Source organism: Miniopterus natalensis, chromosome 13 (assembly GCF_054644295.1).
Source record: "Miniopterus natalensis isolate mMinNat1 chromosome 13, mMinNat1.hap1, whole genome shotgun sequence".
NCBI lineage: Eukaryota > Metazoa > Chordata > Mammalia > Chiroptera > Miniopteridae > Miniopterus > Miniopterus natalensis.
The window spans coordinates 23,485,348-23,510,801 of NC_142093.1; the positions used below are offsets into that span (position 1 = coordinate 23,485,348).

Below are 25,454 nucleotides of genomic sequence, written 5' to 3' on the forward strand. Positions count from 1 at the left end.
CAAGAGCCACTCTGCAACTAAGGACTCCCATTTAAAACACCCCTATGGATAAGTAATAAGCAGTTTGGTGACCATGACCTGGATGCCTCCATTCTAGCTTCAAATAAAATAAGATGATGAAGAAAAATGTGAAGGGAGATTGGAGAGCTCCTAGGGTAGCCTGGCACTACTGACATCTTGGAACAATTAGGAAATAAGAAGACTGGGTTACCCTGAGTATGTGTTCCTTCTCCCCAACCCCCTCCATCTGCCCTTAACCCAAACCAAGAGGGCCATTGAATTGATGGGGTTTGGTCTGTGCTCATAACAGTACTAATCCCGCAGCCCTCATGTGCTTACTAGCCAAGTTTATGGTCCATATGTTTGTCCATCTTCACTCTCTGTGTGGTTGGCCAGAGACAGTAATTTTAAAATCACAAATAATGTTTTTTCTGAGAATGCCTGTTTTTTAAAAAAACAAAACAAAACAAAAAAACACCAACTCCTTAAAAGCCAGGCTAGAGAAATGGGAGGGTTAAAAACATCCTAGACTGAAATTAGGGGAGGGAGAAAGAGTAGCTAATGAGAACATATGTTCTGCAGTGGTTAGGTTTGGAGACAGAAAAACCAACTGTAGATAGAAAGACATCACATTTAGATTTAATGAATTTTGGGGTGGTTTTTCTTGCTATTGTTTAAAGGGAAGCTAGTGGTACAGAAAATTATAGGTCAAATTTCATATAATAAAAAAATATGAAACAAAGGATTTTAATAGCTAAGAACCCAATTTAACATTTGAAGGAAAGAGTGTGTGTGTGTGTGGGGGAACAATTAACTATGAAAAGTACTATAGAATCCTGTTGAGTTAGCTCTTCCAGAAAGCATGGGAGGGCACCAGGAGGCTGCGAGTTTCTCAATCCTGCCATAAGGAAATAGGCTGATTTTTATTTTTTTTAAGCAAACATACCAGAGTTTATACAGCCAAATAAGTATTGTCATCTCCTTTAAAAGAGTCTCTCTGGGAGACTATTCTCGGGGCAAATATACTGCTTTTACTTTGGATTTTGTACACTCCTCTCTAGGTTTTTCTTTGAATGGTGCCTTTTGTGTCTAGTAGTCCTCCTTTGGGGGTAAATCTGATTTCTAAAGTCATTTTATATAAAAACCACCATGTGCATATAGATACTGGAAAAGCCCTGATTTTTCTAAGTGACTTTGAAATGATGGATTCTGAAAGAAATTCTACATGAGGCCTAGCAAGCAAGTGGGCAGCAGCCGCAGCCTCGGGACTTCCCACAGCAACTGGGCAAGGGACCTGGCGGGGCGACTGCGCACCTGCGACCCGGCGCACCGGGTGGGGGGGGCCTGGCCTGCCCGCCAGCCGGCTCTTATTCCCTTCTCACCTTCAGTTCCTCATTTAAAAAATACCCCCCTCGTGATGATGATGAATATTAAATGAGGTAATGCTGAAAAACACATAGGAAGGGCTCAGTAATTACCTATTGCTCTTACGCTCTTATAATCCCTTCATGTGGAGCCAGGTAGGTGGTGGGTCATCGCTTAATACTGGCCGGCTAGTTGCAAGGCTGCGGCTGAAGGTGTCAGGTTTTGACTTGAATGTAGCCCCGTGTTTGAAGATGAGGGTCACCTGAGGTAACTGCAGACGGGCGAGGAAAACACCTCTAAGCCTTATTCTTGTAAAACGACTCCCGAATGGCATTTATTCACCGCAAAGTAAATAGCAGTTGATGGAACTGACCGTCCCGTCAAACAATGGGACTAACACGCACAGTAAGGAAAAGGTGGAAGCGGCGCGGATAACTGAAGGGTGAGCCGTCGGAGAGCCGGGGAGCCCTGCAGGCCCACCGTGGAGGACGTCGTCCCGAATGGTCACCTTGGGACAGTGCTGGGTAGCTGTCAGCTGGGGACACTCCTCTGTGGCCTTGTCCCGTAACACCGTGGAGTAATTTGTGTAACTCGGGCCCTAGAGGCATCACCAAGAAGAAAACCGACCTGGAAGCCCTGCAGCAAAGAGGAGTGGGCGCGTCGCAGGTGTGGGCAGGGTGGAGAAAGAACAAGTACCCACGTTCGCCCCCTTTTTATCAGGATCTTAAATCGGTAAAGAAGGTCCGCACAGCTTTCCAGAAGATTTGGAAGTGAAACTGGCAACTGTGAAACCAGCATGTCGACTGCAAAACCCAGTGTCATAAGCAAGATAGGAGAAATTGGGGGGCGGGGGGCAGAGACGAGGTAGAGAACGCCTTTCGTGGACAGGCTCGAAGTGACGGAGAAGAGGAGTGGGGAGGAGCTGCTTGATGATTCCTGCATAACAACTGATTTCAATACAGAGGCTCCTGTGCTCTCGGGTAACCACAGAAGACAAAGCAGGAAGAAATGGACTCAAAGCCAAAGGCCTGGAAGGGGAGGCATAGGAAGAAGACCTTCTTGCCCCTGTTGGGGGTGAAACATAAGAATTGAGGATCCCTTGGGATGGACAAGAGTAGCTGCGGGGCCTGGAGGCTTAGGCGTTGTCCTGTCCGAGGGGGGGCCTGGAGCACTGGCCCAGGGAACTTCTGAGAAAGGGGGTGTTTGATCCATGAGTCTCTCATTTAAACAACCTGATTGGGTCTCATCCAGGGGCAGGTGGAGTGAAAGTTCCTTCTGAGGATGCTGGAAACTAACTGGGACGGCGTAAGGACCGTCAGGGACTTGGCTTCTGGGGTGGGGGAGCAGCAGAGGGCTCAGGGCGGTTTCCCTCTCCCTGGCTCCTTGGAACCATGGAGCCAACCCAATAAAATTAGCAGAGAGCTAAGTAGGCACATTTGCGGAGGCATAATTAGTCCTGTTTTTCTCTAGTCTTGACCTAACTAGAGTTCACTGGGTATGTAATGGAAAAAAAACAACCAGCTTGATATAAAAATACAGGAAATGCCTGCAATCACTGCTGATTACAGTAGCAGCTTTCCTTCTGTTATTTTTGTGGAGGAAAAAAAAAAAACCAGGGTTAGGTTTGGTTTGGTTTTTCTTTTTTTTTCTTCTTTTTTTTCTTTTTCCTTTCCTAAATGGTAGAAACAATTTGGCCTGTTCTTTTTAGGGCATTCAGTACTCTAGCTAAATGATGTCACTTAATTTTTATAAATGGGGGATGGGGGTCAGAAGACATTCAATTCTTATCATAAATAAAATTCCTGTAAGTGTAAAATGCATTCAGATGGTTCTAAATATGGTTTATTAGCCCAGGGGGCTCATGTTTTCTTAATTCCTTCTGTTGCTAATGGCTCTAGACTGGACAGGATGTGTTTTGTTTTTAGCATAGTGCCTCGTTTTGCAGGGTGGTTTACGATAGCTTAGGAGAGGTAATACTGTTTCCGGCCATTTCTTTTCTCAAAACTATTACCCCGTAGCAAATGAAGACACTCCTGAAACAAGACCTTCTACACCAATGGACTTACAGACACACAACATTCCAGCAGCAGAGAGAACTAGATTCTCACCAACCCAGAGATGGCAAGAAACACCCCACCCAGCCTGGCAGTGGAATTCACTTAGCATGTCTTAATTTTGGCTTTAGGATTCTCATTGTCTTTGCTGGAATTTGGGTAGAGCAGGTGAAGTCTGTGGGTAGAGTGTGTCTTTTTAAATGCCACCTGGGAATTGGTTGGATTCTCCTGGCTTCCAGTGGGTGGGTTCCCTAGGAGTTTGCAAATGGGAGGCCTGGCCCCTTGGGCACTGCCTCGAGGATGCTACAGTCTGCCTGCAGCCAAGAGGCTCCTTTGTTCCTGGAGTTCCAGGAGGGGTCATCTTTCTGGATAATAGACTTAGGAAACTCAGTTCCCCAGCATGAAACTCAGGCAAAAAACACACACACACACAAAAGAATATGGTTCTTAAGTGGCAGCAAGTTTACAAGGCCAAGTGCTGAATGTAGGTTCAGAACATTGTGTCGGCCATAGTTTCTTCACCTCTCTGATGAGACATGGGACCAGGCGATTCTTGATATTCTTCCAGCACAGTGGTTCTCAACTGGTGGTGATTTTACCAGACGTTTGGCAATGTCTGGAGGCATTTTTGGTTGCCCCAACTTGGGAGGAGGGACTGCTCCTGGCATCTGGTGGGTGGAGGCCAAGGGTGCTGCTCCGCATCCTCCAGCGCAGGACGGCTCCCCGCAGTGTTCAAGCCAAGATGTGAGCAGTGCCGAAGCTGACCAGCCTGCCCTCACTCTAAAGTTCTGTCACTGCAGCTGTAAAGGCCTGGCGAGCTGGGAGTGAATAGATCCCTTGTTTTGGCTGTTAAGGTTATGCAGCCTCGGTGGGATACAGCCTCACTTGCAGTGTTTTCAGGCCCTGGAGGAGTCAGGTCAAGATGGTGAAGCCTTTTCGAACCCCTTGAAGATAGGGGGAGGCGTAAAGGAGACACTTCCATTTGTCATTTCTTTTTCTCCAGCTTCTCAGATTGTATTGGACTTTCTTTCAAAGGACACCACCCATGTTTGAAAAACCAGAGGAGTTCTTTCCCTGTCAGTATTAAAATGAGAAAGGTTTAGTCTATTCATACTGTAAAAACTGGAGCAGCGTAACAAGATGCCCTCTTATTAATGTGTTGACGTCGGTTTCCCCCCACTGTGGCCCTCAGCGTGCTTAACATCAGATGTGGCAGCAGCCTTTTGAACTGTTCGGATCCATTCCCAAATTAAAACCACTTCTCCCAGATAAATTGTATTTCGAACAAAACAGTTCTTTAAAAATTAATTTTATCATCCCAACTCGATCTACCCGAGCCCCTTAACATCACCGCCCCCTTTCAGCGTCTTTTGTGGGGAGGTCTATGCCAGTAATGGTTTGGTGTCCTTGGGACTAAACGGATTAAGAATGCACAGATAGACAGCTTTCATTTCCACCTCAGTGCGCCCATTGTAAAGTAGACATTGCGCCGTTTATGGCCTCTTGGACCAAGCTGCCTTGAATGTTTTGTGGCATGAGGTCAGTCTAAGGGGGTACCAGCCCCACACCCTGCACACTAGAGAAGTCACCTGGTTCTGTTCTCTCTGCTGCCATGGTGCCCAGTGCATTCTCTCCCTCTCTTTGGCACCCATGGGTGGGTACCTGCAAATACCTGCCCAACTGTACAGCACAGCAAGGGGGCTCTGAGATGGCATCGTTGTCCGTAGGGAGTTTACAGGACCTGGCAGGGGTGGGGATCTCGCAAGTGATGGCTAGAAAATGTTGACCCACTTGTTGATGGGAAATACTGGGTTGAAGGTCAGGCTCACCCGTGTCAGCACAAGGTTCATATGGCACTAGGCATCGAGCGTGTGTCAGTGGGCACATCGGGACTGAAAACAGGCCAACATGCCTTCTCTGAACACATACCCCCATGGCTTCCTACACCAAAAAATGACACTCACGAGTGCCTCTGTGCAGGAGTTAGGACCTGATCACGGAGGAAAGGGAGCGCTCTTCTTTTTCTAGCCAGTCAGCTCACTCGTGGAACAAGCCTCCCCTGAATTAGGTTTGTGTGTCACTTAAAAGGCGCAAAGCAGACCATGGGAAGAAGCATTTGTGCTTACTCCCTTTTTTTTTCATTTCTCTCCTCCCCATTTTTCCTGCCTCCTTTCCTCTTTCCCTCTCACCCTCCCTTCCTTTTTATTTCTTTTTATTATTATTATTGAGAGATAAAAGTAAAGTCCACAACGCTTAGATGTCAACACAGTTTTATATGCATATACACTCTGTAATCCAGATTAAGATACAGACTGTTTCTAGCACCCAGCAGACTCTCCTGTGCCCTTTCATCTGCACCACCCCACCCTCAGAGGTAACCACCACTCTGACACCTACATAAGCTTTACATGTAGGTCTCTTTAAATGACCTTACTGTGAAGTCCCTCACTAGCCCTTATTGTAGCCCTCGGACTTTACCCAAGTCTGGGTTGATATGTGAAGCTCCCCACTTTGAAAATTATTAATAATAGTGATTGAGGAGTTGAATTATGCCTGGTAATACATGTTTTTCCTATATTCTGTCATTTAACTCTCAGGAACACAGACTGTGAGGTAGGTAGTACTGTCCCCATTTTAAAGATGAAGAAACTGAGACCTCAGGTTGTGATATGAGGCAGGAAGGTCACATGGCCCGGACGCAGGGGAGCAGCCCTGGAACCGGCCCTGACACTAGAGCCTGTTTTCTTTAGCTCTGCGCCAGCAAGCGTTTGCCTTCATTGTACTTAGAAGAGCTGGTAAAGCCAGATTGTTTTGCATAAAATTGAGTTCAGTTCTCCCTAGTAAAGCTTGAGAAGAGATTCTAGAAAACTTTATAAGACCGCCTTGCCATTGGTCATCGTGGCAACATTTACTGCCCCGATGGTCATGGATCCCGAAACCTCTCTCTGGAATGTATGTTTAAACTTTAAGAAGAAAGTTTACCCAAGTTCGCTAACAAAAAACAGGCAAATACAAGGAAAGGAAAAGCCTTACAAAGGAAAACGCTTGAGCTCCCTCCCCCCACCTTTTTTGTCTACACACTGTTGAAAGGAAACTCAGAGCGAAAAGATAAGCAGGTCAACACACTTTAATGTCTTAAACCATTGCCTCCAATTGTGGGACATTTACTGGGAAGAAGCGAGACTGAAATAAGGTGCAATGAGATACTGATGATAAAAGAATTGGGGGGAAGCCAAAAGTATGACCCAAACCCAAGGAATTACTCTGACTGGGGGCCAATGACTTCACCTGCTTGCTCTCGGAATCCTTAAGAATTCTGTCCTGTGCCACCCAGATCCAAAGCAAATGTAGCGATTTTTGTTACGTTGTATCTTTTCCTTCCTTGGCCCTCTTACAGTGTTTGATGGTAAGGCCTGTTGCCTTTCCAAGCACAAAGAAATTAACTTACCCATAATAAATGAAGAAACACATGTTTTATGAAGTATCGGAGGGGAAGCAAGCCCAGGGCATTGCAGATTCAAGACAGTCGTCAAGGGACTTCACCCCCGTCCGAGTCTGAAAAGCGGCTCTGAAACGTCTGCTTGTTAATGAAGAGATGCCAGTGCCAAGTGGTTTACGTTCCTCATCATAATGGTGTTGCTTCCTCCCGAGATTCATAAGGAAAAGGAGTAGACAACCATCTTAGAAGTTCTCTTTAAATAATAGTTTCTTCTAATCAATTGATATTAATGTAATGAAGCCTGTTCTCCTCTATGAATACTCATTTGAGCAATACCCTGGACGCTGCCATATAAACGTTGTGGTCATTCCTGAGTTGCGGATCCCGACTTCTGTTGAAAAGCGGCCATGTCCATCCACAGCCCTGCACTTATGTTAGGGCTTCTGGGTAGAGGAAAGAGCATATTCTTTGTACCCTTTGAACACTTTCTTCACTGATCTCCCTTTGACAGACTGCACACTCCTTAAGGACTGGGAACAAGTCTTACATCTCTCTGGTCTTCCCCACAGCTAGCGAAGATCTTTACCTGGCCGGTGTGGGGAGTGACAGGAATGGCTGTGCTGCATGTGTTTGTACTGTCAGGTGGCCCTGAACAATTAAAAATAGTTCCGCACTAGCACCCTCTACTTAATTGGGAAATGTGTTGAGTCTTGAAAAGAATTTTTTACACCCCGTTAAATCTTTTCTGGAAAAAGGGATGTCTGACTGGGACTATCTCATTGAGGCACAAATAAGACACTCTGGTAATTATTTGCAATGGTGTCGTCCCTACTTTAGCCACTAATTGCCCAATACTTTCTCTCTGTGGCGATTTCTCAAGTTCGTCATTGCCATGCTCAGTCACATATATGTATATAAGCTTTAGAGAATTGGAATTTAATTGATTTATCATTAAGTTATTTAAATATTAGTAGAAATGTCTTTGGAAAGTGTATTTGGGAAGATGAATTGATGACCGTTACAATGCTTCATCCATTCTGCAGAACCCAGTAAGCCAGATTCAGACAGAAAGGAAAGTCGATGTGGTCCCCATTATGAGGTTGACAGAGAGGATTGTTTGGTGTCTGATTCAGGTTTTACAGAGCCTTTCTGTGAAACCTTTTGTAAGCTGGCATGGTTTAAAGCAAAAAAGCGGTTACCTTGGGACACATCTAGCTGATGGCACACAAAACAAATAAAAATAAAGTCCATGTGTCACAGACACAGTTCCGAGCGCTGGCAGCTTGCTGCTGAGACGCTGGGAGTCGCTCCGGGAAGGAGCCGGCTGCAGGCCCCGTCCCACTGCCCAGGGTGCACGCGGCATCCGCAACGGCTCACTGCCAAGCTAATGCTCGACTCTGTCTTCGCTTTTTGCCTTTTTTTGTAAAAGCAAAAATTCTCTTTGGATTTTCTTTCATTTATCAGAAACAGGTACCAGTGCAGGTCTTTCATAAAGGCCAAGAGGCGTAAAGCGACTTCTGAAAAGCAGGGATGTGATGCCTCTATACCATGCTCCTCTAGAAAATTTTTGGAACCAGCTGATGAGTGAAAGTAACAGTGACTTATGGGGGACATTTTAGGTAACAATAACTGGGTTTTAAATAAAGGCTTGAGTTTATGGGAATCAATTTATCTGGAAAGGAGGAATCTTTTCTGAAGCCAGGGTGTTGGACTAGAGGTTGGCATACACCATGCAGGGCGTAAGGGGGGAAGAGGGGAGGGAGAGTCAATTTCCTAGATACAGTTAACTGTGTATCATCAGGAGGGAAACGAGTTAGTCCCTGACTTCATCTAGCCAAGGCAGCTCACTGATGGAGTTTTTCCACTTTTCAGTGTCTTTGAATAATTCCCTTCTCCTAAGTTCACACATGCCAATAAATACAGACATTAAAATGCATTAAAATACAGAGACACTTAGTAGGTGCATAAGCAAGGGCCTTCTGAGAAAAACAGATGCTCAGCCTATGACAGTGAGTCATCCTAATTCACAGAAGGCTTCAATAAGCATGAAAATCCAGGTTCATTCCTTACATGATCGCGGCCGTAACAAAAAGGAGGGAAGAACCAAAATCGGACTGATTGTACGTGTCTTCATTGTGTCCAAACGAAGTACCTGTTTAAAATGATTAAAAAATATTTAAGGCAAGTTAATCTGTGCAAACAGTCCAGCAGATGTCAGCAACAGGATCGGGGCTGCCAAGCTAGGGCACTAATAACCCAGCAGGCTGGTTCTTGTAGAGTGGGTACAGGCAATGTAGTCTTATCAGATTGGCATCAAGCTGTGGCACAGGCAATGCTGCTTCCAGAAGAAAATTATTTAATCCACCTTTCTTTCGTGCCCATTTCAGAGAGTTTTTGAGAGAATTAAGTGAGATCATCCATGTAAGGTGCGCTAGTAAAGACTCACCAAGTGCTATCACCGAGCGTCACGGCTTAATGGTTTTCTCCTTGCTTCCCCCGTGGGTGGCAGAAGCTGAGTCTTAGAATTCTGTCTAAGTCATCCCACAAAGGCCAGGGCACTCAGAGGTGCTCAATAAATCCTTGTCACTTAATGGAAGAGAAACACAGACGTGGGCCTGAGTTAATCTGGCCTAAATGCTCACAGCGCTCTCCTTCCTTAACATGTTATTTATTGTTCTGTTAATGGCCTGTCTCTTCCCGCACTAGAATGGGAGCTCCACGAGGGCAGGGGATTTGTTTCCTCCATGCCAAGAACAGTACATGCCACACAGTAGTTGCTCAGCAAATATTTGAATGCATGAATGAATGGCTTTTCCTATAAAGGGAAACAAGCTGGCTAGAAACCTGTGGGCAGCCTCTGCCCTGGGACCTCCTGAGCCCTGGGGCTGCCCAACCCACTGTCCCATGGGACACCAGCAGTCAGCCTGGGTCCTTGTTGGAGGCCACCCACAGGAAGCCGCCTGTGCCTGTCTCTAGCCTCAGCTCCAGCCAGCTCACCTGCAGGGCCCAGGGCAGAGCTTTTCAGATTGGCAGCTGCTTAGTTTGATGTTGTAAGACTCACTGGGAATTGCTGCCATTTGGATTTATGATTTTAATTGTTTTACAGTTTGTACTTATGCCCCGCAGTGATTTTCCATTAAATCAGAACATTTATGTTTCAGAAAAGAGCAGGCATGGTTGTGGGTATGTATATCTTAACAGCTAATCTCTGGCAATAAAAACTGCTTGACAGTCATCAACAGATTAGGAAATTGACATTTGTTTAATTAACCTCCATTTGGGGCTGTTAGCACATGAAAATAGTGATTTTTTTTTAGCCTGAAAAGATAGCTAATTTTACATTTGTATACTCTAAGGCTTGTTGTTGTTTTTATTCTGTTAGCATAAAGCAGTAGGTAAAAATATATTGCAAATTTAGGAAGAGACCAACACCAAATATAATCTAGGAAGTCACTTAAACTTCTATTGATTTTATGTAAAACATACACTATAGATACATGTATTATATACTATACATACATATATTAAATGTAAGTGCACATATATAGATACTTATACTAAATATTTATTAAAATATTAATGATACTAAATTCTTTATCACACATGTTATTGTGTATATATAAGCAATGCAGAACTCTAAACCTCTCTCTATAGTGCATATATTAATCATACTGTATATTTATTACGTATATGTACTTTATTATATATGCCTTATTATATATACACACAATAAAGCTGTATGATTAATATATGAGAGAAAGAGAGATTGAGAGTTACATGTTGCCTGGGCTCATTCTTACATTCCATGTTAGTTACTTTATTGCATTTATACATCCTTGTACATATATAGGCAACACATAACTTCCAACATTTCTCTATAAAGCTATATAGCTCTATATATTAATTACATAATTACATATATAATAAAGTACATAAGTAATATGTAATGAAGTATGAACATAATGAATTATATAATGTGACTGATATACTATAAAGATGTGTGTACAGAGAGGCATTGAGAGTTATGTGTGGCCTGGGCACTTCCTCCCAGCACAGGTTAACCACCCTTTTAGTTTTCACTAAAGTTTCAGTTTGTACCACAGCACTTGCTAAAATAAATTCACAAATCGTGATTTCTTTATTTCAGAAGAGACTGTTTGGAGGACTTGTCACAGATCTGAACCACCAACCAAATGCACATTCCTGTGTTTAATTGGGTCAAACCACTCGCTTTCTGGCTGAGAACTATTTCTCTCACAGACCTTGTCACTGTGTCCACTTGGTCAGGCTCATTCACTTGGCCAGCTGGCTTACACCACACACTGGCTTCCTTAAAATCCAAATTAAAATATGTACTTGATACAGGTAGCAATTGCTGCTTGTCATGGGCCCTCAGGGTTGTTCAAGAGCAGGAGAGCTGTAAATGCTAAATCTCAGGTCCGTTGGGCTGTGTGTACACCCCCCTGCCCTCAGTGCACTTCCAGTTCCTTGACTGCAATTGAAAGAGACTTGGTTTAGAAGCTGATGATCACTTTTCCCTGTAGCAGGGATGGGTCAGCCTTAGGCTCCTCTCTTCCTTGAGTGTAACTGACTGCTCTTTCATCCCACCTGTGTCCCAGCCACCCGCTCTAGTGCTAGGATAAAATGCAGCCAGTGACTTCCCGCTAAGTCAGGCAATGAACGGCGCTCTGAATTTGAGCTGAATGACATAAAAGAAAAAAATCCAAATTCTGCTTCAAGAATGGTCCTATGGTTAAGGGGAAAAAGGGGAGTGGCTGAATCATGTTAACTCAGAGGCGGGGATGAGACAGTGGTCGCTAGGAGGGCCCCCTCCAGCCAGGATTGGAGAAGTGCTGTTGAAGCTGTGCCCACACCCCATCTCCTCCAGTAACTCTCCAGAGTCTTCTGATCAATCTATGCATCTGATCAACATATGGGGGTTCCTTGGGGGAGGTTGATATCAAGCCATGGTGTCCACCTTAGCTCAATGACATGGAACAGATTGACAAGTTATTCAGAAGGGTTCGTAGTTTGGGGGAAGGTGATTTTTATGGGAAGGAAGTGAAGAACTATCCAGAGTATGGTCCCCCCTCAGATGGAGCAGTAGGGAGGGAGTGCCAGGGAGGGCAGCGGGAAGGCAGTGGGCCTGGCGGAGTGGAGAGAGAAGGACCCGAGAAACTGCACTGCTGTTGAGCTGGGGCGCGAGTGCACCTGCTAACTGAACGTGGAGCTCCATTAGGTTTTCTCTGAATGGAGGTTCTTCTTACAAGACGATAGCTACTGTCTCGTAGAAAGGCACATCTCCCAATGTCACAGGATTGTTACTTTCTTTTGTTTTTCTGAGTGGAATTCTGGAAATCCCTTTCTTCTTTCCCATTGGTGGGTTGGGAGCCTACAGTTCTTTTCCTTACTAACACTGCTCGCTGGGGAGACCCTGGTACATGATACCTGCTTTGATCCGGAAAGTCTTTTCTTGAAAAATGCCATTTATTATTATTGTTGTTGCCGTTGTTATTATTATTTCTAATCTCAAAGCATAAAGAGAAAATATCAGTAAATATAAATAAGGACAAATAACTCTGTTTCCCCTGGATAAAAAGATCTGTGAGCTGCTGAGTCACCAAACTTTAGACAGCATGCCAGCGACTGATGACGCCCTGTGGCTGAGGTCCTCCCCCTCCTTGGGCTTTCTAGTCACCTCCGTCTTCTGAGTTTCCTCCCTGGTGGTTCCATTCCAAGTCCTGCCCATTAGTCGCTGGACTTGCTCACAGACCAGCTCTAGCCCTCTCCTCACGCTAGATCCTCTTGTCAGGAAAGCTCACCCATGCTCATTAGTTCTCCAGTCCACACCTTCACGTATCACCACCTGCTCGGCATGCCCAGCTAGATGTCTCCAGGGCACCTCAGACTCAGAACGAGTTGAACTTCTGGTAGACCCCTGCCCAAACCTGGACCTCCCTGGTACATAGTAAGTACCCAGTAAATAGCCATCAAGTGGAACAATGGAGACTGTCTTTAGCTCTAATTGTCTCTGTTTTGTAAACTCTACCAGAATGTGTCCGCTCTGAAGAAAAACAGGGATCTTGTTGACCGGCCTGGTGCTCGTGGACCTGTGTAACCTCCCCATTGATTAGCCGTGGGCCTAAACCCACAGACACACGTGTGGGCATGAACACAACCCTAGGCCCTTAGCGGCACGTATGCAGGCGCACACACAAGTGCGCGCGTTCACATTTCTGATTAGCTGAAAAGCACCACACGGTCTTAAAGCAAATACCTTCAGTGGCCAAATTAAACAAGCACAAATGTAAGACTTCTTTTTTTAAGAATAATAAAATCTGTTCTCTGTTCCCTTAAAGGTCAGTCCATTTCAGCTTCCTGGCCTTGCACGAGGCCTCTGATGTCCTGCGTAACTTGGGTGACCCCCACTTTATAGGAAGACGTGCTTTCCCTACATCCCCCTCAGCTTGTGTGGAGCTGCATTTCTGTTGCGTCAGCCCTTTATCTGGGCTGGGTGACCACTCTCCTAGCACGTGGCTCCTTGTGGGACTGCATATGGAAGACCTAGGCTTACTAGTTTTGGCAGCTTCTCGTCCTGACAGAGGAGCTTGAAGGTCGCTTTCTGGCCTTTGGGTTCGGGAATTCTGGGCCTGTGTAGGGTTCTACAACCTCCTCCCGCCAGGCTCCAGGCACGCCCTCAGAAAGGTTACTCTTGGTCCTTTAGCTGGAGGAGCCCTTTCTGTGATGACAGGATGCTGGCTGGATTTCCAGCTACAAATCACTGGGCCCAAAAAAGGCGAGACCAGCAGCCCTTGCCTTCTAAGGGCAATGGTGGTGTCCTGTTCTTCCCTCTGGTGTAGAACTTACCATCGCAAGTATTCTTGCCTCATGTCTACCGCTCCCTCCAGGCTCCTCCTTGAGGACAGGGACTGTGTCTTCTCTCTCAGTATCATCAGGGCCTAGCACAAAAACAGACTCGGTAAAAGTTATGGAACATTACATAGTAGGGCCAACTAGGCAGTGTATCAGTAGTTGTAATCATGCCATTAACTAGATGGTCATTAAAATGGACTTAATACAGATCCTGCCTATTATCTTATCCAGATAGTCAGTGAGCATTGAGTGTCAGGCACTTTGCAGGGCTCTGGGGACCAAGCTGTGAACTTGAAGTCGCAGTCCCAGTTCTCATGGAGCTCACTGAGGAAAACTCAAGGAAATAAAGTAATTGCAAACTATGATCACTGCTACAAAGGAAATGACCAAGGCGACTGAGATTAAAGTAAGGGGCTGGGGCAGGCAGTTGGTGGACAAGAGAGGCTCCTTTCAGGAAAGGGGATGGAGACAGAGACCTAACTGCCAAAGATTCTGTTCTCCAGAGAGAGGGAACAGGGATGTGGCAAAGGTCTCAGGACAGAAAAATGCTTGGTGAGCTTGAACTGTTGGAGACCCCGTGGCTGGATGGAGTAGGAAGGTGGCACCAAATGATGGGGAGAGGAAGGACAGCCCTGGAGCCAGAGTGAGGCCCTTGAGTTCCACTTTGACTGCCATGGAAGCTGCTAGAATTTAGCAAAGGGGTTTCTTCCTGAGTGTAATGGGAGAAGGGATTGGAAGTTTTGAGAGAACATCAGATTCAGCTGCCTCTCATGGTTTGGGCATTAGATGTTTCAGTAGTTCCATATGTTATCTGAAAATGGTTGTTCAGGTCACCTGGCTGCCTCGGGCCATGATCCATAAGTCACCTCTCTACTCACTCATTATATCTTCATCCATTTGACCAATAGGTAATGAGAACTAGGATGCATCAGGCACTGGGGGGTTCCAGGCTCTGCCCTCATGACTCTGTTGTAGAAGATAGATACTCATAGTGGGGTCTGTGCTGGGACATCAAGACAGGGGACAGCCTCACACATCTAGGAATCCCCCCACCGCCAAGTCTCACAGGCCCCAGGTTTGGATTGTGAAGGGGGTGTGGTAAAGTCTGAAACTAAACGGCCAGGCCAGTGGAGACCACAAACACTGCTCACACCATTCATGGAAGCGTGTCCATGGGGCGTCATTGAAGAATGCAAGCAGGAGGAGAGCTTCATCTGACTTACATTTTGTGTAGAACTCCCGCTGGGCAAAGGTTTGCTCCAAGTGGAAAGGGAAACATTTGGTGTACAGCAGCCAGGATTCCAAGTTCAAGTTTCATGGACTCCAGCTGCCTTCACTTCCCAGGATCTTAGACGAGAAGGGTCCTTGGGGATTAACTCATCCAGCCGTCTTATCTCATATTTGAGGACTGTAAAACTCAGAGAAGCAGCCTGCTTGAGGTCACCACTGTCCTTGGCCCCAGTCTGAACACTGAACCCCAAATAGCCATTTGGAGGTGCAAGTTGATTGATAGCCTGTGGAGGAACGGGTACACTAAGTGTAGTGTCACAACAGGCAGGGCAGCCCACAGCACTAGCTGGGGACACAAGTCAAGGCCTATTTCCCACCAGTGAGGTCAGGATATTAATCCATGTGTATTAAGGATAAGAATTTACTTTCATTGCTGTGGATAAAATAAGTAATTGGACAACCGTGCAATCAGATAAGTTATTCTGCCATGATTCCAAGTCTTAATGCCCAGGTACAATCCTAGGCTGTTTGTTTTGGCTGTGGATGGAGACGTATTTCACACCTCAGGTTTCCAGCCGTCACTGTAGTAGCTGAAAGTCTGCTCCCTTCAGACAAAGGGGTCATCGGTTTGGTCAAAACAGCATTATCCAGCTTATCAGTTCCGTTTTTTTTAAATGTTTTTTTATTAATTTTTAGAGAGACAGGAAGGGAGAGGGAGAGAAAGAGAGAGAAACATCAATGTGAGAGAGAAACATCGATCAGTTGCCGCCCAGAAACACCACAATGGGGGGGGAGGGTCGAACCCACAACCTAGGCATATGCCCTGACTGGGAATCGAACCAGCGACATTTCAGTGCATTGAACAACTCTCAAGCAACTGAGCTGTACCCGCCAGCGCTATCAGTTACATCTATAACCATGTCACTGTGAGTCAAAAACAGTCATCACTCGATCAGCATCAACTGTGTTCTAAATCCCAAAAAGGGCAGGAGTATAGATACAGAACTTTTTCCTCTCCTCCAGCAACAGAGCAAAGTGGTAAGAGCATGAGAGTGCATGTCGGGCAGAGCCGAGTCTGTCACTCGCCACCTGCGTGTCCTGCGCCAGGTAGATAACCCCACAGATCTTTAATGGGGATAGTAATAGTCCTACCAGACTCAGACTATTTGTGAGATAAAATGAGATAAATCATATAAGAGACTTAACACTGACTCTGACATATAGAAGCATTTGAAAAAAAAAAAAAGCAATTGTTATTTTGTTCCTAAATGTTTGAGCTATTACAATTGAAAGGCTTGGAGAAGGAATTCCCTGCAGATTGGCCCAGAATGAAATATGACTGTTGACTCTCAGGTGTCAGCACTGCAATGGAGAATTTTGATTTCGGTTACCTTGGCTCTGAAGGAAATTATGCTTTTCTGTTTGGTGGAGAGGCATCAGGTGCATGTTCCTAGGCTGCTCAGCTGCCAGCCTTCTGGCCTGGGTGGGAGTCGAGTGATCTGGCATTCCTGGCAGAGGTGGGAGGGGGCTGTGCCGAGAAAGCCGAGCGGAGGATGCCAGCCGGTCACCAACCTCGGCCACAAGGTTGAGGGGAATCTGACTATACTGAAGGGGGAAATGGTCTCCCTCTTGAATATGTGGTTAAATTTGTGGAGGTGCTTGGCAACACCTACCAGAAGGGCCTGTATTCCCATCTGATTAACCACAATCATTCACAAGTCTCCACTATTTGTCCAAACACAAGCAGAGTTTCTTCATAACCTCCCCGAGGGCCTGTTCTCTGGTGATCCAAATATTTGGCATCTGCAAAGTAACATTTCTAATCTTTCATCTTTAAGTAAATGGAAGAATTTGCTGTCATTAATGTGGCATTCGGGCCTGAGTGCTGTGGCGTGAGCATGCCAGGGAAGCTGAGCGTTCGAGGGAGCAAGGGCGTCAAAAACGGGGCTTGTGGGCCTCTTTCTTTAGCGCGAGTTTTCAAGTCAAGCAAAAAATGTTTTCAATTTTTTCTTTTGTGAAGGCTGCCATGTGTTCCAACCCTTTGCCAGATGCTGTGTGGTTTATAGAGAAGCATTTTCTGGCCCTTGTTCTTGGGGGATCTGCCATCAAATTGGGAAAAGAAAATTTTATAAATGGGAAAGGATGAGTTTTCAGATAAGACCACTGAGGGACCGTGTTAGGAAAGCAGGACTCCACCTAACTTGTGACGTTCAGGTCCCTGTCACCCTTGTGAGCCGTGTGGCCCCCCCAGCATTATTTACCTATAAAGTGTGGGTGATGATACCCCTGCCCAGGACTGTTGTGGGCAGTGAAGGAGATAAAGTGAGTGGTAGCACTTGGTGACCACAGAGCACAGGGACAGAGTAAGGCTGTGAGCCACAGCAGCTCCCACCGCTCTGCAAAAAGGCCCCACTCACAGTGTGGCCACCCCAGGTCCTGGAAGTGTGCCGGGACCTGGAAGCTGCCACATCGGTCCTGACTGATAACGCCTGTGCGGCCTGCCCCTGCCCCCTACCTCCCTGCTTCGCTTCCCCTCCTGGGGACTTGGTGCTCCCGTGCAGTGTCATTCACTAGGCCCAGGGGACAGGAGTCCCTGATGTTCTCGCTGGGCTGGACTGAAAGTCTCTCTCTCTCTCTCTGTCATTTAAGTGTCATTCATGACTTTCTCCCATATGTTACAGTTTACGCTTCCTGTTATTCATCCCAAAGTGTCCATCTCAGTGGCTTATACACAATAGAAGTTAAAAAGTAGTTTCCAAACATGAAAAAGTTGATAGAGATCTATCTAGGGATGTGTGTTTGAAAAAATGCCGGTTGAAGATTGCTGGAGAGGGCAGAATTTCTGAGCTAACTACCATGTAGCAGACACTGTGCTAGGGCTTTCACCTCTGTTATATCACTCAGTGATGGCAAGATTATTCCCATTTCATAGATAAGGAAACTGAGTCCCAAAGATAGCTTGGACCGTCCCAACATCCAGCTACTAAGTAGAGTTCTGATTTGGCATCAGAACTCCCTCGCTTCCTATCTGAACATCGGAAGAGAGAAGTTGTGGGAGCTGCGCAGCATTTCAGATGGTAACGTGGGCACCAACAACTGCTTCTGCATAAGCCAGACACCAAATTCAGTGCATAGAGAGCTAGGAGAGGGGCAATTCTTAGAAGCCAAAATTATCCACATTTCTAGAGCTATCAACAGTTGATTTCTTACCACATTGAAAGCATACTTTTGTTAAAAGTAAAAGGATAATTTGACCTAACACTGCTCCCTCAGCATGTGACCATTTTTGCCTCCACCTCACAGAAACTCATTTTCGGGATCTTCGCTTTTACTCACAGATCTCTTTCCCTTTCCCACCCTAGTAAAGGAGCACAGTTGGTCTTAGAAGATAAGTTTCTTTTTCCTTCATAAAACTAACTGCTAGGTCTTTTTGTTCCCCTTCAGGTTTTATAGAATCTTTTTTTTTTTAAAGGTACATTATTTGGGGAATTTCCTCTCTTACTGTCTTCTGAGTTTCTAGAAGAGATCGGTGCTCCTACCCCAAGGGAGCCTTGGTTATACACCATGCGGCCTCTAAATCAATCCTCCCGTCAGCGGCTGTGACCTCTCGGTCTCTGTGTTCCCCTTCTCGCCACAGAGCCTTCCTTTCCCAGCCCAACAGAATTTGGGTCCAGTCAGCAGATAGCGATTTCCAACTCGTGGATTTTACATTTGATCTGAAAGGTGGTCACGGACATTCATATGGAGTCAGCCCGACTGTCTCTTGCCAGCCAGGCAACCCTGGGACTTCCCTTTCCTGAGCCTCAGTTTCCTCATACATTTCAAATGTTAGCAGGGATGGGACGGTCTGGATTGCTGTCTCCCAGGGATAAAACAGCAGGGGACACTCCAGGCAAATCCACTCTTTCCTGATAGCTAGAGCATTGCTCCCAAATCCCCCTTTGCTTCACGACCTGGACCAGACCATCTTGGAGCCTTGATCATGGCTTTAGACTTAGGTTAGGGTAGTAGTTGTCCACCAGAGGCCCTGCAGGGCACAACTGGCAATGTCTAGAGAGATTTTTGGCTCTCACAACTGGAGGTGGGGAGGGTTGCCAATAGCATCTGATGCATAGAGGTCAGGGTTACTACTCAACATCCTACGGTGCACAGAACAGCCCCCACAACAAAGACTTCCCCAGCCCCAAATGTCAATCCAGCTCCAATGTGCCAAGGGTGAGAAACCCTGGGTTCGAGGGACTCTGCATGGCCTGCTCCATCCCCTCTTCCCCACAGCCCACTTGGCCCTCTGGCAGCTGGGGTGGAAGGGAGGTTCCTTGGAAGTCCTCACAAGTCCTCGTTCCGGAGGAGAATACAGTAAGGTAGCCGTGAACCTGGGTGCCCAGTGGCAAAGGCAAGGATAAAGGCATCCCGCCTGAGGAAGAACTGCTGGGAGCCTCCTCTCCCCCCAAAAAATCAGGGGCTACCAAAGATGTTTGCTATCACCATTATTATTTAGCATTGGTCTTAAAATTCTAGTCTACACAATCAGACAAAAGAAACAAGAAATATAAACACCTCAAAGGAGGAGGTAAAACAATCACTAATTACAGGTGATTTGGACAATCCAGGAGAATCAACCGGAAAGCTCCTCTATAATGTTCAGCATCGTGGCAGAAAGTAACAGATTGTATGTCCATCGGCAACAAATTGAGGATATCATGGAAGACTCCATTTACAATAAGAATTTAACATATAAAATAATAACTTGGATTATTTAAAGTGGGTTCAGTTGCAATTAACATATAAACCCAGACAGCAGTGCCATAAATGAGATATGAGTGTGTGTGTTTTTCACATGAGCATTGTCTGGAGGTGGCATTCCCATGACCGTTCCTGGGGCTGGTCCTTGTCTGGTTGGCCAAAGGAGCATATGCCAGGACTCCAGGCATTATAGTCTCACTCAGGCAACAGGACAGAGGGAGGAAAGAAAAGGCGGAGGAAGGCTCGTCCTTCGAAGGCCCTTCCTTCCATACATCCGATTGGCCAGAACGTAGTCACACAACCACAGCCAGCGCTGAGGAAGGCTTTGGATTCCAGTTTATAGCTGTGTGCACGGCTTTAAAAAACTTCTCTCACTAAGGAGGAAAGTGAGCGTGGACACTGGCATGGCCGGCAGGCTGCCGTAAGATGTAACCAGATACGTACAAGATCCACACGAGAGAACTTTAAAATCCTCCTAAAGGGCACGGACAGGCCTGGACAAATAGACAAACAGCATTACTGGGTAGGAAGACTCAACAGCATAAAAATATCAATTCTCCCTGAGTTCATTTACAGCTTTAAACATGTTCCCAATAAAATCAGCACCAGGATGTTTTTTAAAAAAACTAGACACATGATTCTGAAGTTCATTTGGAAAAATAAGGAAGAGTAGCCAGCCATTTTGAAAAAAAAGAAGGTGACCAGCCCTACTGGATATTAAAATGTATTTCAAACCTATAATAAGTTAAAAAATGTGGTATACAGCAATATGATAGAGTGAAGATTACAGAAATAGATCCAATCATGTGGGACATCTAGCACCAGTATTTGACAGTCAGTGAGGAAAAGATCTGAACTATTCAACATATGGATTGGGACAACTCATCAAGTGTCTGGAAGCAAAGTTGGATCTATACTTCACACCTTTTATCAGGACAAATTCCAGATGTATCAAAGACAAGTTGATTAAATGAAAGCATCAAAGTACTAGGAGGAACCTTGGGAGGATGCTTTTGTAACTTTGAAATGGGTAACCCTTTCAAATTAAGACATAAAATCCAAAGACCACAAAAATAAAATGTCAACTCAGTTACATAAAAATAAGTAATATCAGCATGGCAAAACCACTGCAAGCAGTGTCAAAAGTAACTGTTGCCCTGGCCCAGTAGCTCAGTTGGTTAGAGCGTCATCCTGATACACCAAGGTTGCAGGTTCAATCCCCAGTCAGAGCACATACAAGAATCAACCAATGAATACATAAATAAAGGAACAACAAATTGATGTTTCTCCTCTCTCCCGCTCCCTCCTTCCCTCTCTTCCTTCCCCTCTCTCTCTAAAATCAATTTTTAAAAGGAAGTGTCAAAAACAGTAACTAGGACAAATATAATTTTTAGCCCACACCAAGTTTGGCCCTAATATAGAAAGAGCACCCCAAAATCAATAAAAACAGACACCACAAAAGGAAAATGGACACAGACAGTTCACAGGGAAAAAGATACAGATCACTTTAAAATATATGAAAAATATTCAAACTTATAGAAAACTTAAGCATATACTGAGATACTGATCGACTACCAGGAACTTTACAACATCGCACGTTGGCAAGCAGGCACTGTCATGTGCTGCTGATGGGAGTGTCAGTTGTTCACTCTGAGGCAGGTAGTTTGGCAGCATCCACTGAAATCTACACTCTACTCTCAGATTCAGAAATTTCTTTTGTAAGAGATGTGTACAGTTACCTCCATATATATGCAAGATGTCTACACAAGCAGGGGCAAAAGTAGGTTTGCAGTGTGAGGACATGAAACACGGAATTTTATTTTTGTATTAGTATTCATTAATTATTATATTATTTTCCATACGAACAACTATAAACCTACTTTGCTCACCCAGTACAAGCTTATTCACTGCAGCCCTGTTTGTAATAACACAGTATTGGAAGCATCCTAAATGTCCTCCAGTAAATATGGTAGAATATTATGCAGCCATAAAAAAGAATTAGGAGTCTCTTTATGTGCCAAGACAGAAAGATCTCGACTGTATATTAAGTGGGAAAGGTAAGGTAAGGGGATAAATGAATACTGACGTACCTCATTTATTGCACATCTCAGATATTGTATTTTTCACAAATTGAAGGTTTGTGGCAATCCTGAGTTGAGCAAGTCTATTAGCACCATTTTTCCAATAGCATTTGCGAAGCTGTCAGTGAGCAAGTTTGACAAGGACCTACTGTGTCCATGCCCATGACCCAGCAGCGTGGAACTCACGAAGGAGACAAGCCCACTCTCCCTGCCCTGCAGGCTGGCCTCAGAGCAGGCCCAGCGGGGAGACATCTGTTCCTGACGCCCTCCCCAGGGAGACTTGGGCCCCAGCGAAGAGGCGGCACTGAAAGCCAACAAGTGGGAGAAGCGTGGCCCAGGGATAGGAAGTAGAAAGCCGGGGGTCCTGGGCAGCTGTGCCGGGAAGGAGAAGGGGGGAACCAGGAGGGGACAGCCTCCAGCCAGCTGTGCAGCAAGCAGACCTGAGGACGCCGCCTTCTCAGCAGCCCTCATCCCCCACCCCTTGAAGGGAAGGGCATTTTTTCCTCCTGTTTTCTCTGAGCAAGCATGGCCTGGGCTTCCCTGGCATCCGTGCAGGAGCTTACTGAGAGCCTAGGACCAGACAAATCTGGTCCCAGCAGTGTCACTATTTTTCTTTTTCATGAGACTGAACACCCCCAAAGGACCAAAGTTCTAGGAAAGGCCCTTCTGGCCCCCAGAGGTCTTTCCGGCTTCACTAATCTTCCTGTCACAAAGGAAAGGAACACGAGCCACTGTCTCTTCCATGGGGCTTGGTTTTGTGTTGGGAGTTAGTTTTTGAGAAATACAGACAGTGGAGGGGGACTTCGGGGAGTGACTCGTGGTGGGACATCAAGCCTCAGTGGCAGGATGGTGGGAAGGAACCTTCTGGTCTCCGGCCTCCCTTCACCACAGCAGAGGGGCAACGGCCTGCCGAGCTCTGTCCTCTACGGTGGCCACCCTGTGCCTTCGGCAAGAGCAGCGCTTCCCCCAGGGAGAGGGGGCAGGAAGCAAAGGGATGGTGTGCAGGGGCCCAGGGCAGGGAAAGAAGAGCGGGAGGTGGGGAGAAAGAAGACGGCCCCCCTTCTCCTGCCCTGAGCTGAAGGAAAGGCTGAGTCTCAGTTTTCAGAACAAGGGCAAGGTTCAGGCTGGTGCGGACTCTTCGGAGTCTGTTCCATTCCTACGAATTAGAACAGCCCTTTCTAGGACATAACAGAGGCTTTACAAGAGCACTCTGAGCAGTGGCGTGGGGCCTTAAAAAGCTGGGGCTGACGGCTGGCGTCGGAAGACGTGTAGCACACGGGCAAGAACGCCCGCTTCCGGAGCTGGGGACCTGCGTTCAGTCCTAGTTCCTCCAACACCCTGTCACTTTACAGAAGTCGCTTACTTTCTTCCAGCTTCTATTTACTTGTTTCCGCCCCAGTAATAGCCAAGTGTGCTCTCCCTAACTCTCAGCATTGTTCAGAAGGAATGTGGCTTGTAGACGGGTGCCTTCCACATGTTGTTGTTGTTGTTACTATTACGATGAGCGTTGCCATGGTGATCCTTATGCCTACACGTGGGTCTTGGAAAGGCAACTCGAGATTCGAGAGCGTGAAGGGGCCATAGCTCGCTGGGCCTGTGTCCGCCTCTCAAGGACTCCAGCATTTGCCGGTGGGCAGACAGGGCACCTGGTTCCTCTAGCTCAGCTTCTTCATGAAGGAAATGGGCATAAGAGGATTTGAGACCTGCTGCTTTTCACGCTGGAGCAAGCCTGGGAGCAAGACTGTATCTGGTCCGACCTGACAGATAAGGTGGCAGAGCAACAAGGTGACTTTGCCAGGACCAGGCCACAACATTGATTAAAACCCAGGCCGCCTGTGCCGGAGCCAAGCTGGTATTCGTGTCACTGCTCCCCCCTCCCAGCCTTGACCACACACAGTGGCCAGTGGGGGTCAGGGACCTCCGTGGCAGGGACTGGGCTGTCGGGCTCCCTGTTCTCTCTGTAGTGCATGAGCCTTTGCTTAGAGCAGCACATTTCCGTGCTCTTCTCTCAAGAAGTCCCAGCTGTAAGTGGAAATGGGGCCATGGGTGCAAGACAGGCAGTCCCCAAACGCTTCCTGCCCCACCTTTGCACTCAGGCCTGGATTCCTGATGGGGGAGGAGCTGAAGGCCAGGCGCCAGCAGGCTTGGGAAAAAGGCCGCTCTTGCTCCCTGTGCAGGAGAGTGGGCCTTCTTTTCGAGAACCCTCCCACCCCAGAGTGGCTCCTGAGGAAGTCCCGGGGGGAGGGGGGGGCACCTCCATTCAAGAGTCTAGGTTCTATGGTACAGGTCTGGGGTTTGCAGACTTGCTTGGTAGGGAATTCTTAGCCAGAACCCCGTATTTTATACAAGATTTTACACAGAGCCCCAAACTAACAGGGGCCACGAGGGAGCTGAACCAGTTGATCCAGCTGCCACCACAGTCCTCACTCTGCACAGAACCACCCGGGCTCTAGAGTGTTCCTTCCTGCCCCAGACCCACCCCTACTCAGCCTGCTTGCTCCTGAAAGACTGGTCTTGCAAATAGATGGTGCACATGCAGGCAGGGCTCCCAGTGCCCTCAGCATAAGCGTCAAACCCCTCTTCCCGGCATCGAGGCTCGTTGTGGGTGGTTTCAACATGCCTGTCTTGCCTCACCATTCACTGGGACCCAATTCTCTGATCTCTTCACTACTTTTTGCATCTACTGTGTTGGTCTTCTCCTTCCTCCCACCTTTTCTCTTTCCAGACCTGCCTGTCTATCCAAGCTCCTCTTGAGAGTCACTGTTTCCTGGAAGCCCTCCTGCCTGCACCAGCCGTCACTGACCCCTCCCCTGAAATGCAAGTGCTCTATAAAGTAGCATCTGACTCTTATGTGGTTTTATCTGACTCACTGATGTTAACATGTGTCAGTCTCATTCCTCCAGGTGATCCACATGGTTAACTCAGGAAGGCAGGGGCATAAGTTGCTTCTTTCTCTTATATCACGGCCTCCATAATGTGAATCTCAGCACATACTGTAGCTTCAATTAATAGCTACTAACTTTGTTACACCACAGCAGTCCTTGGGTTGCAGAAGCTCCTCCTTCGTGTTGGGGAGAATGGAGACACCTTTAGGGCTTGGTCATCATGGGCAAGTTGGCTGCTCAGGACTTTCCTGGAGCAGATTTCCCTGAGATGCACACCTCTCTCCAACTCAAGAAGACCCTATTGGGGTGAGTGCAGCATTAATCGTGTACTTCTGGCCTGTCTTACAGGGATTTGAAACTGGATAACATCCTTCTGGATGCAGAAGGTCACTGCAAGCTGGCCGACTTTGGGATGTGCAAGGAAGGGATTCTGAATGGTGTGACGACCACCACATTCTGTGGGACTCCTGACTACATCGCTCCCGAGGTAAGACCTTGTGCAAGGGCCACCTCCTCCTGCTGCCATGGCTGAGCCAGGGCTTCATCCCCATGGACTGGGGCCACCTGATACGCTCGGGGAAGGCTCCAGAAAACCAGGATGGATTCCAGGGAAGGAGAAGAAGCTTGCTGATTTCTCCATAAGGAAGTGGGGGTGATGGGGGAGAGAATGGGTGAGCTGAAAGTAACTGGCCATACCCCAAATCTGGGCAAGTCCTAATTATTTCTCCTTTATTCCAGTTCAGAACTACCAATGGAACTAGGACCAAGAGAAATTTGTTGACTT

The 25,454-nt window shown here is 46.6% G+C and overlaps 1 protein-coding gene across 2 annotated transcripts in view; it reads left to right on the top strand.

The window, feature by feature from the left end:
• Window positions 1-25,454, top strand: part of PRKCE (protein kinase C epsilon) — a 412,732-nt gene that overhangs the window by 361,105 nt on the left and 26,173 nt on the right. For both annotated transcript variants that reach the window (XM_087823528.1, XM_087823529.1), the window contains one exon: window positions 25,019-25,157. In XM_087823528.1, the coding sequence (XP_087679654.1) occupies window positions 25,019-25,157 (139 nt within the window). The remainder of the gene's footprint in view (window positions 1-25,018; window positions 25,158-25,454) is intronic.